The sequence below is a fragment of the Gigantopelta aegis genome, chromosome 8 (genome assembly GCF_016097555.1).
Source record: "Gigantopelta aegis isolate Gae_Host chromosome 8, Gae_host_genome, whole genome shotgun sequence".
Lineage (NCBI taxonomy): Eukaryota > Metazoa > Mollusca > Gastropoda > Neomphalida > Peltospiridae > Gigantopelta > Gigantopelta aegis.
In genome coordinates, this window is record NC_054706.1 from 61183879 (window position 1) to 61196092 (window position 12214).

The following is a 12214-nucleotide window of genomic DNA, read 5'->3' on the forward strand; positions in this document are numbered from 1 at the left end:
TTCAGTATGTAATACACGGCCAGTACATTCAATGTGTAATGCAAAGCCAACAGCCAATAAACAAGGTGTTTCATTCAAGATGTAATGCAAAGCCAATAGCCAATAAAGAAGGTGTTTCATTCAATGTGTAATGCAAAGCCAATAGCCAATAAAGAAGGTGTTTCATTCAATGTGTAATGCAAAGCCAATAGCCAATAAACAAGGTGTTTCATTCAATGTGTAATGCAAAGCCAATAGCCAATAAACAAGGTGTTTCATTCAATGTGTAATGCAAAGCCAATAGCCAATAAACAAGGTGTTTCATTCAATGTGTAATGCAAAGCCAATAGCCAATAAACAAGGTGTTTCATTCAATGTGTAATGCAAAGCCAATAGCCAATAAACAAGGTGTTTCATTCAATGTGTAATGCAAAGCCAATAGCCATTAAACAAGGTGTTTCATTCAATGTGTAATGCAAAGCCAATAGCCAATAAAGAAGGTGTTTCATTCAATGTGTAATGCAAAGCCAATAGCCAATAAACAAGGTGTTTCATTCAATGTGTAATGCAAAGCCAATAGCCAATAAACAAGGTGTTTCATTCAATGTGTAATGCAAAGCCAATAGCCAATAAACAAGGTGTTTCATTCAATATGTAATGCAAAGCCAATAGCCAATAAACAAGGTGTTTCATTCAATGTGTAATGCAAAGCCAATAGCCAATAAACAAGGTGTTTCATTCAATGTGTAATGCAAAGCCAATAGCCAATAAAGAAGGTGTTTCATTCAATGTGTAATGCAAAGCCAATAGCCAATAAACAAGGTGTTTCATTCAATGTGTAATGCAAAATAAAGAAGGTGCTTCATGTAATATGTAATGCGTAACAAACACGGTGTTTCATTCAACATGTAATGCACAATAAAGCTGGTGTTTTATTCAATGTGTAATTCACATCAAATATAGAAAGTGTTTCGCTCAGTGTGAAATACAAAGCCGATAAGGTGTTATTCAAGGTGTTACATTCAATAAAGTGTAATGCAAAGCCAATAGCCAATAAACAAGGTGTTTCATTCAATTTGTAATGCAAAGCCAATAGCCAATAAACAGGTGTTTCATTCAATGTGTAATGCAAAGCCAATAGCCAATAGCAACAAGGTGTTTCATTCAATGTTTAATGCAAAGCCAATAGCCATTAAACAAGGTGTTTCATTCAATGTGTAATGCAAAGCCAATAGCCAATAAACAAGGTGTTTCATTCAATATGTAATGCAAAGCCAATAGCCATTAAAAAAGGTGTTTCATTCAATATGTAATGCAAAGCCAGTAGCCAATAAACAGTAAGGGTGTTTCATTCAATATGTAATGCAAAGCCAATAGGCATTTAAACAAGGTGTTTCATTCAATGTGTAATGCAAAGCCAATAGCCAATAAAGAAGGTGTTTCATTCAATATTAATGCAAAGCCAATAGCCAATGCAGAAGGTGTTTCATTCAATGTGTAATGCAAAGCCAATAGCCAATAAAGAAGGTGTTTCATTCAATGTGTAATGCAAAGCCAATAGCCACTAAACAAGGTGTTTCATTCAATGTGTAATGCAGCCAATAGCCAATAAACAAGGTGTTTCATTCAATGTGTAATAAAGCCAATAGCCAATAAACAAGGTGTTTCATTCAATATGTAATGCAAAGCCAATAGCCAATAAACAAGGTGTTTCATTCAATATGTAATGCAAAGCCAATACTAAACAAGGTGTTTTTCAATGTGTAATGCAAAGCCAATAGCCACTAAAGAAGGTGTTTCATTCAATATGTAATGCAAAGCCAATAGCCAATAAAGAAGGTGTTTCATTCAATATGTAATGCAAAGCCAATAGCCAATAAACAAGGTGTTTCATTCAATGTGTAATGCAAAGCCAATAGCCATTAAACAAGGTGTTTCATTCAATGTGTAATGCAAAGCCAATAGCCTAAAGAAGGTGTTTCATTCAATGTGTAATGCAAAGCCAATAGCCAATAAAGAAGGTGTTTCATTCAATGTGTAATGCAAAGCCAGCCATTAAAGAAGGTGTTTCATTCAATGTGTAATGCAAAGCCAATAGCCATTAAAGAAGGTGTTTCATTCAATGTGTAATGCACAGCCACTAAAGAAGGTGTTTCATTCAATGTGTAATGCAGCCAATAGCCATTAAAGAAGGTGTTTCATTCAATGTGTAATGCAAAGCCAATAGCCAGAAGGTGTTTCATTCAATGTGTAATGCAAAGCCAATAGCCAATAAAGAAGGTGTTTCATTCAATATGTAATGCAAAGCCAATAGCCAATAAAGAAGGTGTTTCATTCATATGTAATGCAAAGCCAGCCAAAACAAGGTGTTTCATTCAATATGTAATGCAAAGCCAATAGCCAATAAAGAAGGTGTTTCATTCAATGTGTAATGCAAAGCCAATAGCCATTAAAGAAGGTGTTTCATTCAATGTGTAATGCAAAGCCAATAGCCAATAAAGAAGGTGTTTCATTCAATGTGTAATGCAAAGCCAATAGCCAATAAAGAAGGTGTTTCATTCCGTATGTAATGCAAAGCCAATAGCCAATAAAGAAGGTGTTTCATTCAATGTGTAATGCAGCCAGCCAATAAAGAAGGTGTTTCATTCAATGTGTAATGCAAAGCCAGCCAATAAAGAAGGTGTTTCATTCCGTATGTAATGCACAGCCACTAAAGAAGGTGTTTCATTCCGTATGTAATGCACAGCCACTAAAGAAGGTGTTTCATTCCGTATGTAATGCACAGCCACTAAAGAAGGTGTTTCATTCCGTATGTAATGCACAGCCACTAAAGAAGGTGTTTCATTCCGTATGTAATGCACAGCCACTAAAGAAGGTGTTTCATTCCGTATGTAATGCACAGCCACTAAAGAAGGTGTTTCATTCCGTATGTAATGCACAGCCACTAAAGAAGGTGTTTCATTCCGTATGTAATGCACAGCCACTAAAGAAGGTGTTTCATTCCGTATGTAATGCACTGCCACTAAAGAAGGTGTTTCATTCCGTATGTAATGCACAGCCACTAAAGAAGGTGTTTCATTCCAATGTAATGCACACCGGAAATGATTCATTTCTATATGTAATGCACAGCCAAAACATTATTGGAAGTGTTTCATTCAAAATATAATGCACATTCAATATAGAAAGTGTTTCATTCAATATGTACATGTACTTCACAGCCAATATATAATTTGTTCCATTCAATATGTAATGCACAGCCAATATAAAAAGTGTTTCATTAAAAATGTCATTCACAACCAATATAAAACGTGTTTCATTCAGTATGTAAATCAGAGACAGTATAGGAAGTGTTTCATTCAATATGTAATGAGGAACCACATAGGCATTTCATTCAATATGTAATGCACAATAGAGCTGGTGTTTTATTCAATATGTAATTCACAGCAAATATAGAAAGTGTTTAACTCATTATGTCATTCAAAGTCAATGCAGAAGGTGTTTCATTCCGTATGTAATGCACAGCCACTAAAGAAGGTGTTCCATTCATTATGTAATACGTAGCCAATACAGAAGGTGCTTCATTCATTATGTAACGCACAGCCAATATAGAAAGTTTATCATGCAAAATGTAATGCACGACCAATATAAAAAGTGGGTCATTTAAAATATAATACACAGCCATACAGGTGTTTTATTCAATATGTAATGCACAGCCAATATAGAAAGTGCTTACTTTAATATGTAATTCACAACCAATATAGAAATTCAATATGTAAAACAAAAAGTAAAGTTTGTTTTATTTAACGACTCCACTAGAGCACATTGATTTTTTTTTATCTTATCGTCAGCTATTGGACGTCAAACATATGGTCATTCTGACACTGTTTTTTAGAGGAAACCCGCTGTCGCCACATAGGCTACTCTTTTACGACAGGCAGCAAGAGATCTTTTATTTGCGCTTCCCACAGGCAGCAAGAGATCTTTTATTTGCGCTTCCCACAGGCAGGATAGCACAAACCATGGCCTTTGTTGAACCAGTTATGGATGACTGGTCGGTACAAGTGGTTTACACCTACCCATTGAGCCTTGCGGAGCACTCAGTCAGGGTTTGGAGTCGGTATCTGGATTAAAAATCCCATGCCTCGACTGGGATCTGAACCCAGAACCTACCAGCCTGTAGACCGATGACCTAACCACAACGCCACCGAGGCCGGTCATTCAATATGTAATGTACAGCCAATATAGAAAGTGTTTTATTCAATATGTAATGCACAGCCAATATAGAAAGAGTTTCATTCAATATGTAATGTGCAGCCACTATAGAAAGTGTTTTATTCAATATGTAAAGCGCAGCCACTATAGAAAGTGTTTTATACAATATGTAAAGCGCAGCCACTATAGAAAGTGTTTTATTCAATATGTAATGCGCAGCCAATATAGAAAGTGTTTTATTCAATATGTAATGCACAGCCAATATAGAAAGTGTTTCATTCAATATGTATTGCACAGCCAATATAGAAAGTGTTTCATTCAATATGTAATGCACAGCCAATATAGAAAGTGTTTCATTCAATATGTAATGCACAGCGAATATAGAAAGTGTTTCATTCAATATGTAATGCACAGCCAACATAGAAAGTGTTTCATGTAATATGTAATGCGCAACCAATACTGAAAGTGTTTTTGTTTTTTATGTGTAACCAGTGCACAGGCTATGTAGCCAATGTAACAGAAATATTTACGTTCTGCATGTAACCTGTACGTTGGTTGTTTCAAGCATTATGGCTTCTGAAACTGCCGAACGACAGCGTTTAATGATTGCCAGCCTCCTAACGTTTATTGTTTTTACCACCTGTCATCGTTTGCCGCAGAAAATAAATCAGGAATCGAGGTATATATAGTTTCAGAACAGCATGTCAGAAACCACTGTACATATACCAGACAGAATCCCATAGCCGACAATGTTAACGCGTGTGGCAATAGAATATGCAATATATCAAACAGATTAGATTTAAAAATACGTTTATTTTGTTTAACGACACCACTAGTGCACATTGATTTATTCATCATCGGCTATTGAATCTATTGGATGTCAAACATTTGATAATTTTGACATATAGTTTTGGAGAAGAAACCCGCTAAATCCCATTAATAGCCAGGGAACTTTCAGATGCTCCATCCCACAGACAGGATAGCACATACCACGGCGTTTGATATACCAGTCGTGGTGCACTGGCTGTAACGAGGAGAAATAGCCCACGGGGATCGATCCCAAACAAGCGCATAACCACTGGGCTACGTCCCGCCCCGCAAATTAAATGAATATAATATGAATACAATAACCCCTCCCTCAAAGTATTAAGTGGAGAAAGTCAGACCTACCACGGCTCATTTTGTTTTATATAACGAGGCGGTTTTACAACACATACATTTTTGCAAAAGAAAGGTAGAACAATGCATTGAGTTGTACCAGTACCCCATACATGTTTCAAACACAAGGCTACATGGCACATGTTCCATCTTTTAAATGCACGCCATCTGACACTGAATATATATATATATATATATATATATATATATATATATATATAAATTTAACTTTGATGAATGGTTTTACAAAGAGCGCTCATCTTGTCAGGAGCAGTAATATTAAATAATTCCAGACTTCAGTAGTTCTTCATCGTTTTATTGCTACAGCTCTGTTTCGTATGGTCAAATAATGACCACACTCTTCAGGCAATTTTAACGAATACTGTTAAAAACGTTTGCGACTGATGACGTCACAACATTAGTTGATGTATGACGTAATTCTTGGTAACGCGATATAGTTGTCGATAATTGTCGCAAACGTTTTTAACAGTATTCGTTAATATTGCCTGAAGAGTGTGGTCATTATTTGACCATACGAAACAGAGCTGTAGCAATAAAACGATGAAGAACTACTGAAGTCTGGAATTATTTAATATATATATATATATATATATATATATATATATAATATAGAGAGAGAGAGAGAGAGAGAGAGAGAGAGAGAGAGAGAGAGAGAGAGAGAGAGAGAGAGAGAGAGAGAGAGAGAGAGAGAGAGAGAGAGAGAGAGAGAGAGAGAGAGAGTTAATCATAAAGAAAATAATTATACTATTCAAACTAACAAAAGCTAAAGGAAAGAACAAAAAATACAGGATAACCAAATCAATGTTAACTAATTTTCATAACAAATTTATATATATATTAAATAGTGATCTGTTTTAATCAACTACAGTCTAACAGTTACAGTTATAACAGTTATTGGTAATAAATATTGCAGTTTTAAAATGCATTTAAATGGCGCAAGTTTGTTGACTTACACGTTGTATAAATATAAATCAACCATGCAGATGGTGAGGTAGTGGATTGGCTGGTGATTGCTATGGAATTAGCGATGTTTGATGATGATGATGATGATGACGATGATGATGATGATAGTGATGTTTTACAATACTAAATAAATAATGTTTTAATGCTTTGGATGATGTTCATGATAACGATGATGATGATGGAGACGATGATCATGATGATCATGATGATGATGATGATAATGATGATGATGATGATGACGATGAAGACGATGGTGATAATGATGATAATGATGATGATAGTGATGTTTGACAATACTAAATAAATGTTTTAATGCTTTGGATGATGATGATGATGATGATGATGATGATGATGGTGATGGTGATGATGGTGATTGTGATGGTGATGAATGAATGATGATTATTATGATATTGGTTATGTCTGTAATAAGGCAGGTTATGTTCTGGACAATGTTTGTACTATCACGAATGAAGGTTGCAATGACCTGTATGTCGTCATGACCTGGTTGGTGGTTGTAAGTGCATGGATTGTTGTTATAATAACACAAGTGATTATGGTAATGGCATGGCATAGTGCATTGTTGTTGTATTGGCAAAAAATATAATTATGGTATGACATGTGCGACGTGTTAATGACATGGCACAGCAGGTGATAGTTGTAATGACATTAGCGATTATGATGCTAGTGGCATGGGTGATGTGATAACGTGTTTATGGTATTGACATAGCATGGTACATGGTTGTGGTAATGACATCAGCAGTTGGTGGTTGTAATTGTATGGATTTGTTATAATAACACAAGTGATTGTGGTAATGGCATGGCATAGTGCGTTGCTGTTGTATTGGCAAGACAAAATAATTATGTTATGACATAAGCGATATGCTAATAGCATGGCATAGCGGGTGATGGTTGTAATACCATTAGTGATTATGATGATAGTGGCATGGGTTGATGTAATACTTTGATACAGATGACTATTGTAATGGCATTCATGAAACTAGCATCAGTGATATGATGGTGGCATTGATAATACTTGTATTTGTAACGTGTCGCTACTCGGCGTAAACAGTGGTTTCCTAGAGACTAGTTGGCGAAAAATGTAGGAAATGAAATTATTTGGATATATTTTTTGTAGGCATATAATTCAGTGTCACATGTCACAATGAAAAAGGTATCAGTAATTTTGTTCATTAAGCAACTTTGAGACTGCCCCTTCAGGCACGTGTGCAGGAAATTGTGCGTGGGTGGGAGTGGGGTTGTGGTGAGATAGGGATGGTCTAGACTGGCGAGGGATGATTTTTGCTTTAGGTGTCGGGTCAGGCTCCCTAAAAATACATTAAAAAAGTCAAATTTGCTTGGAGCAGAGGGGAATAGGATGTGCGGTGAGATAGGGGTCGACCCCCAAAGAGCCTACTCTGCACATGCGTCTGTACTTTGATGTGTAAAACCCCCAAAAACAATACATTATGCAGTATTAGATTTCGCTTTCTCACGGCTCCTTATTACAGGTCTATGAATGCGTGCATTATTAAGATGCGAAACTGGGCTTCCTGCGTGGCGTTATCCTGTCTGATTACAAACAGTGTATCTAGAGTCTGCAATCTGAGAGCCATGTGCTAGGTTTATGACTCATTAGCAGTTGATGCTGAATAAACAATTCATAGAGATAGGTAGATGAGATTTCTTCGAGGGGGTAAGTATGACCTTTCTCTATCATTTAACTCTCCCCACCCCCACTCGCATTCAAATATTTACAGTTAAACTATCATATAGTAAAAGAAGGTTTTAAAATTAAGATTAATAAGGTTAATGCTGGACACTTTGTAGTGTGTTAGATATATATATTTTTTTATTATTATTATTATTATTATTTTTTTTTTTTTGGGGGGGGGGTTACAGTTAAACCTGTGGTAAGCAGCCACCATATACAAAATCAAAAGGTGTGTATGGGGGGGGGGGGGTCGGGGGAGAGGGACTGTTTATTATAGGTCAGTTTGTACCTATGTTAGATGATTTCGGATAATTTTAGTTAAACTTGTGGTAAGCAGAAACCATGATAAAGGAATGTATTTTAATTTAGTAAGTGACTGTATAATACAGGTCAGTTTGTAATGTTAAATAATTGGGGGGGGGGGGGGGATTAAAAGGGTGGTCGTTTAACAGACAGCCGGAGCATATTTGACTATTATTTATCTACATAAAATGGAAACCAGTGCTCGATCATATAACACGAAGTATATAGTGCCAAACATACTGAATTCAGTTTCTACGATATCATACGAAACCTCATTTATCTAGACTAACTTCATACCTAGTACCACATACACATGACCTACCAAAGATAATCACACATGTTTTATTCTAGAAAATAATGGAATATAAATACAGACATATTAATCAATAGGAATTGCTGGAATTTACAAAGCTGAAGTTTGGGGGAGTTGGTCTAGACTGGCGAACGAAATTTCCAGGGGATCATGCTCCCTCGGAAAATATATGGAAAAAAAGAAAATGTTCTTTCAACAGATGTGGGGGGGGGGGGGGGGGGGCGGAGAGAGGTGACGATCCCGAAACCACCGCTCACTGCACATGCACCTGCAGTCATACATGTTCTATTTTATATTAAAATGTTATTGTGTGTACATGATCCTTGTGAGCTTTGTACAACACATTTACATGCATAAAATCTGACATGGGGTATATTACGGCATAACACATTTCAAAGACGGGACGATAAACAAAATGGCAGCAACTTCAGGGCACAATATTTGACGAGAACCGTTTTTCTGGTTGCGTGTCGGTTACGCAACTTTAAAATCACGAGAACCGCCAATCGGTTACGTGGTGAACAATTACATTCTAAAATTAAAAGTGTCATATATCAGTAATGAAAGTGAAAATCAATTGTTTTTAAATACATTTCAAATTCCAATGTAGCACAGAACCGTAGTTCAAGTGTTTTAGGATTATGTAGGCCTAACTCATCGGTTACGAGAACTATATTCACGTAACCGAACAATCGGTTATCTAAGTAAAACTCACGTGAACTGACTTCCGGTTGAAATATTGTCCCCTGAACTTTTGGACACATTCTCCAAAATCTACTATTGGCAAATTTGGGCCATAACAAGAGACATATTAGTATGTCATTAGTAAACGCAGACAAAATGAAGAAATATGAATCCAAAAATTAACAAGACAAATGACGACCCCCTCCACCCCCCCCCCCCCCCCCATCCCCACCCCCAGACACACATACACGCCACCCCTTAAAATAAATAAATACAGTATGGTATATTTGGGGAAACGAATTAGCAAAGCAAATGTACTTTGGCAATTTCTGGTCAATATTTTCGAGCAGTCATTATAAACCCTGTTATTAATAGTTTGTATGCCATTGCCAAATATTAATACAGTGGTGTAGGAAGGTGCCAAAAGGTGGTGGGGGGGTGGGGGTGGCACACTTTTATATTTACACACTTTTACACTATTATAAAGCAAAATATCTTAAAAGGGGGGTACATGCCCCCTTGCCCCCCCTCCCCCCCAACCACCAACCCCCGCTTCCTACGCCAGTGTTAAAACAACGCAAACCAGAAGACAATAAACTCTTCTTTTCATGGATATAGGCGAAAATCTGAAAGCTATTGCGGCAAAATGCAAACCATGTACCCATGCTTCTGGCGTTCATAAAAAAACAGGCGATCTTTCTCTTCGATCTAGCGACATTTTGTTACCGTGGACTGAGGATTCTTGGATGGGATCCCAGAAGAACATCTTGGCCATTATTTGGCTATTAGGAATCAATAAGAAACAATTGCTAGGCACGCAGGGTCAGCCCCAAAACGATCGTGTACAGACAGGGTTAAGCATCTAAAAATGTGCGATATATCTTTTCCACTTACCATTTTGTTAATATAGATCCTATGGTGACTAAATCTCCTATAAAATATACAGGGTCCAAAAAGACGAGGATAGTAGTAGCCGGCCGGAATAACGAAAGAGTTTCAACTGCGCACGCTCAGTAAGTAAACTTTGAGAAAGCTCGAGGAATATGATACGGCATCCTCGGCTTCCACGAGTGTCGTCTGCACCAACCTTTTACGGTATGCGGCACGTGACTCGCGCGCCTGGTTTACTGGCCTTGGCACTGCATGAACATCCAGTGTTGTGTGCACACACACACACACACATATACTTTAATCATTACAACTGCTCCTTGATGAGCCGGGGCCAGACTTGTATCAGGATTACTCACGATAATTAACATGTTTCTCAAATGAAACCTCGATTATTTATCTAGTATCTAGATTCTGGGGCCCTGTGGTTATGTAAAACTTTAGAGACATTCCTGACTGCGTAGACAATTTGCAACTTCTAGCTAATACAGTTAATAGAACCCCGTGATTCACAAGTTGGGAATGAATTAATTACCTGCGGGTTTTTTCTTCTTGTTTATTATTATTGAATATCGTCCGTATACTAGAATTCAGCATGATTCTGGTTGTTCGGATGTTACAGTAGCTGTAAATGAATTTCTCATCCTAACAAGTTCACACACACACACACACACACACACACACACACACACACACACACACACACACACATAGATACACATACACAGGCACACACGCAAAGACACATACACAGACACACATATATATACACACACGCACATACACACACAACCATATAGACACACACACACATACTCACACGCACAGAGACACACACACGCACATACACACAAACAGATACATAAACAGACATACAAACAGACACACACACAAACACACACATACATACACGCCATATACGCACAGAGAAACACACACAAACACACAGACACACACACACATAGACAAACACACACACACACACACACACACACACACAGACATACACACACACACACACACACAGACATACACAGACACACACATAGACAAACACACACACACACACACACAGAGAGACATACACAAACACACACACACAGACACACACACACATAGACACACACATAGAAAAAAACACACACACACACACACACACACACAGACACGAGAGAGAGAGAGAGAGGAGAGAGAGAGAGAGAGAGAGAGAGAGAGAGAGAGAGAGAGAGAGAGAGAGAGAGAGAGAGAGAGAGACACACACACACACACACACACACACACACATAGACACACACATAGAAACACACACACACACACACACAGAGAGAGAGAGAGAGAGAGAGAGAGAGAGAGAGAGAGAGAGAGAGAGAGAGAGAGAGAGAGAGAGAGAGAGAGAGAGATACACAGACACATACACACATAAACATATACACACACGATCGATTTTGTTGCTATCAATAACAGTGTTTCCTTATGTGAGGCGCGTTTTTCTTCATATAAACTAAACAACAACAAATAATACACTTTTTTCTTTAATTTTATTTAAAATTATTGTTTGAATCCCATTATTCGTTCAGTTAACATTTTAGGCCCATTTTGACCATTTATTTACCGCATTAATTCAATCATCGACTGTTGGATACCAAGTGTTATACCGTTAAATACATTGTTACAATTTATTTACCGCATTAATTCAATCATCGACTGTTGGATACCAAGTGTTATACACTCCCGTTAAATACATTGTTACAATTTATTTACCGCATTAATTCAATCATCGACTGTTGGATACCAAGTGTTATACACTCCCTTTAAATACATTGTTACAATTTATTTACCGCATTAATTCAATCATCGACTGTTGGATACCAAGTGTTATACACTCCCTTTAAATACATTGTTACAATTTATTTACCGCATTAATTCAATCATCGACTGTTGGATACCAAGTGTTATACACTCCCGTTAAATACATTGTTACA

General features: G+C 37.2%; 1 protein-coding gene across 1 annotated transcript in view; it reads right to left on the reverse strand.

Moving 5' to 3' along the window:
- Positions 1-10361, reverse strand: part of LOC121379197 (troponin C-like) — a 35212-nt gene extending 24851 nt beyond the window's left edge. Inside the window, exon 1 of the mRNA XM_041507696.1 lies at positions 10239-10361. Within this exon, the coding sequence (XP_041363630.1) occupies positions 10239-10241 (3 nt within the window). The 5' untranslated portion in view covers positions 10242-10361. The remainder of the gene's footprint in view (positions 1-10238) is intronic.
- Positions 10362-12214: the final 1853 nt, after the last annotated feature.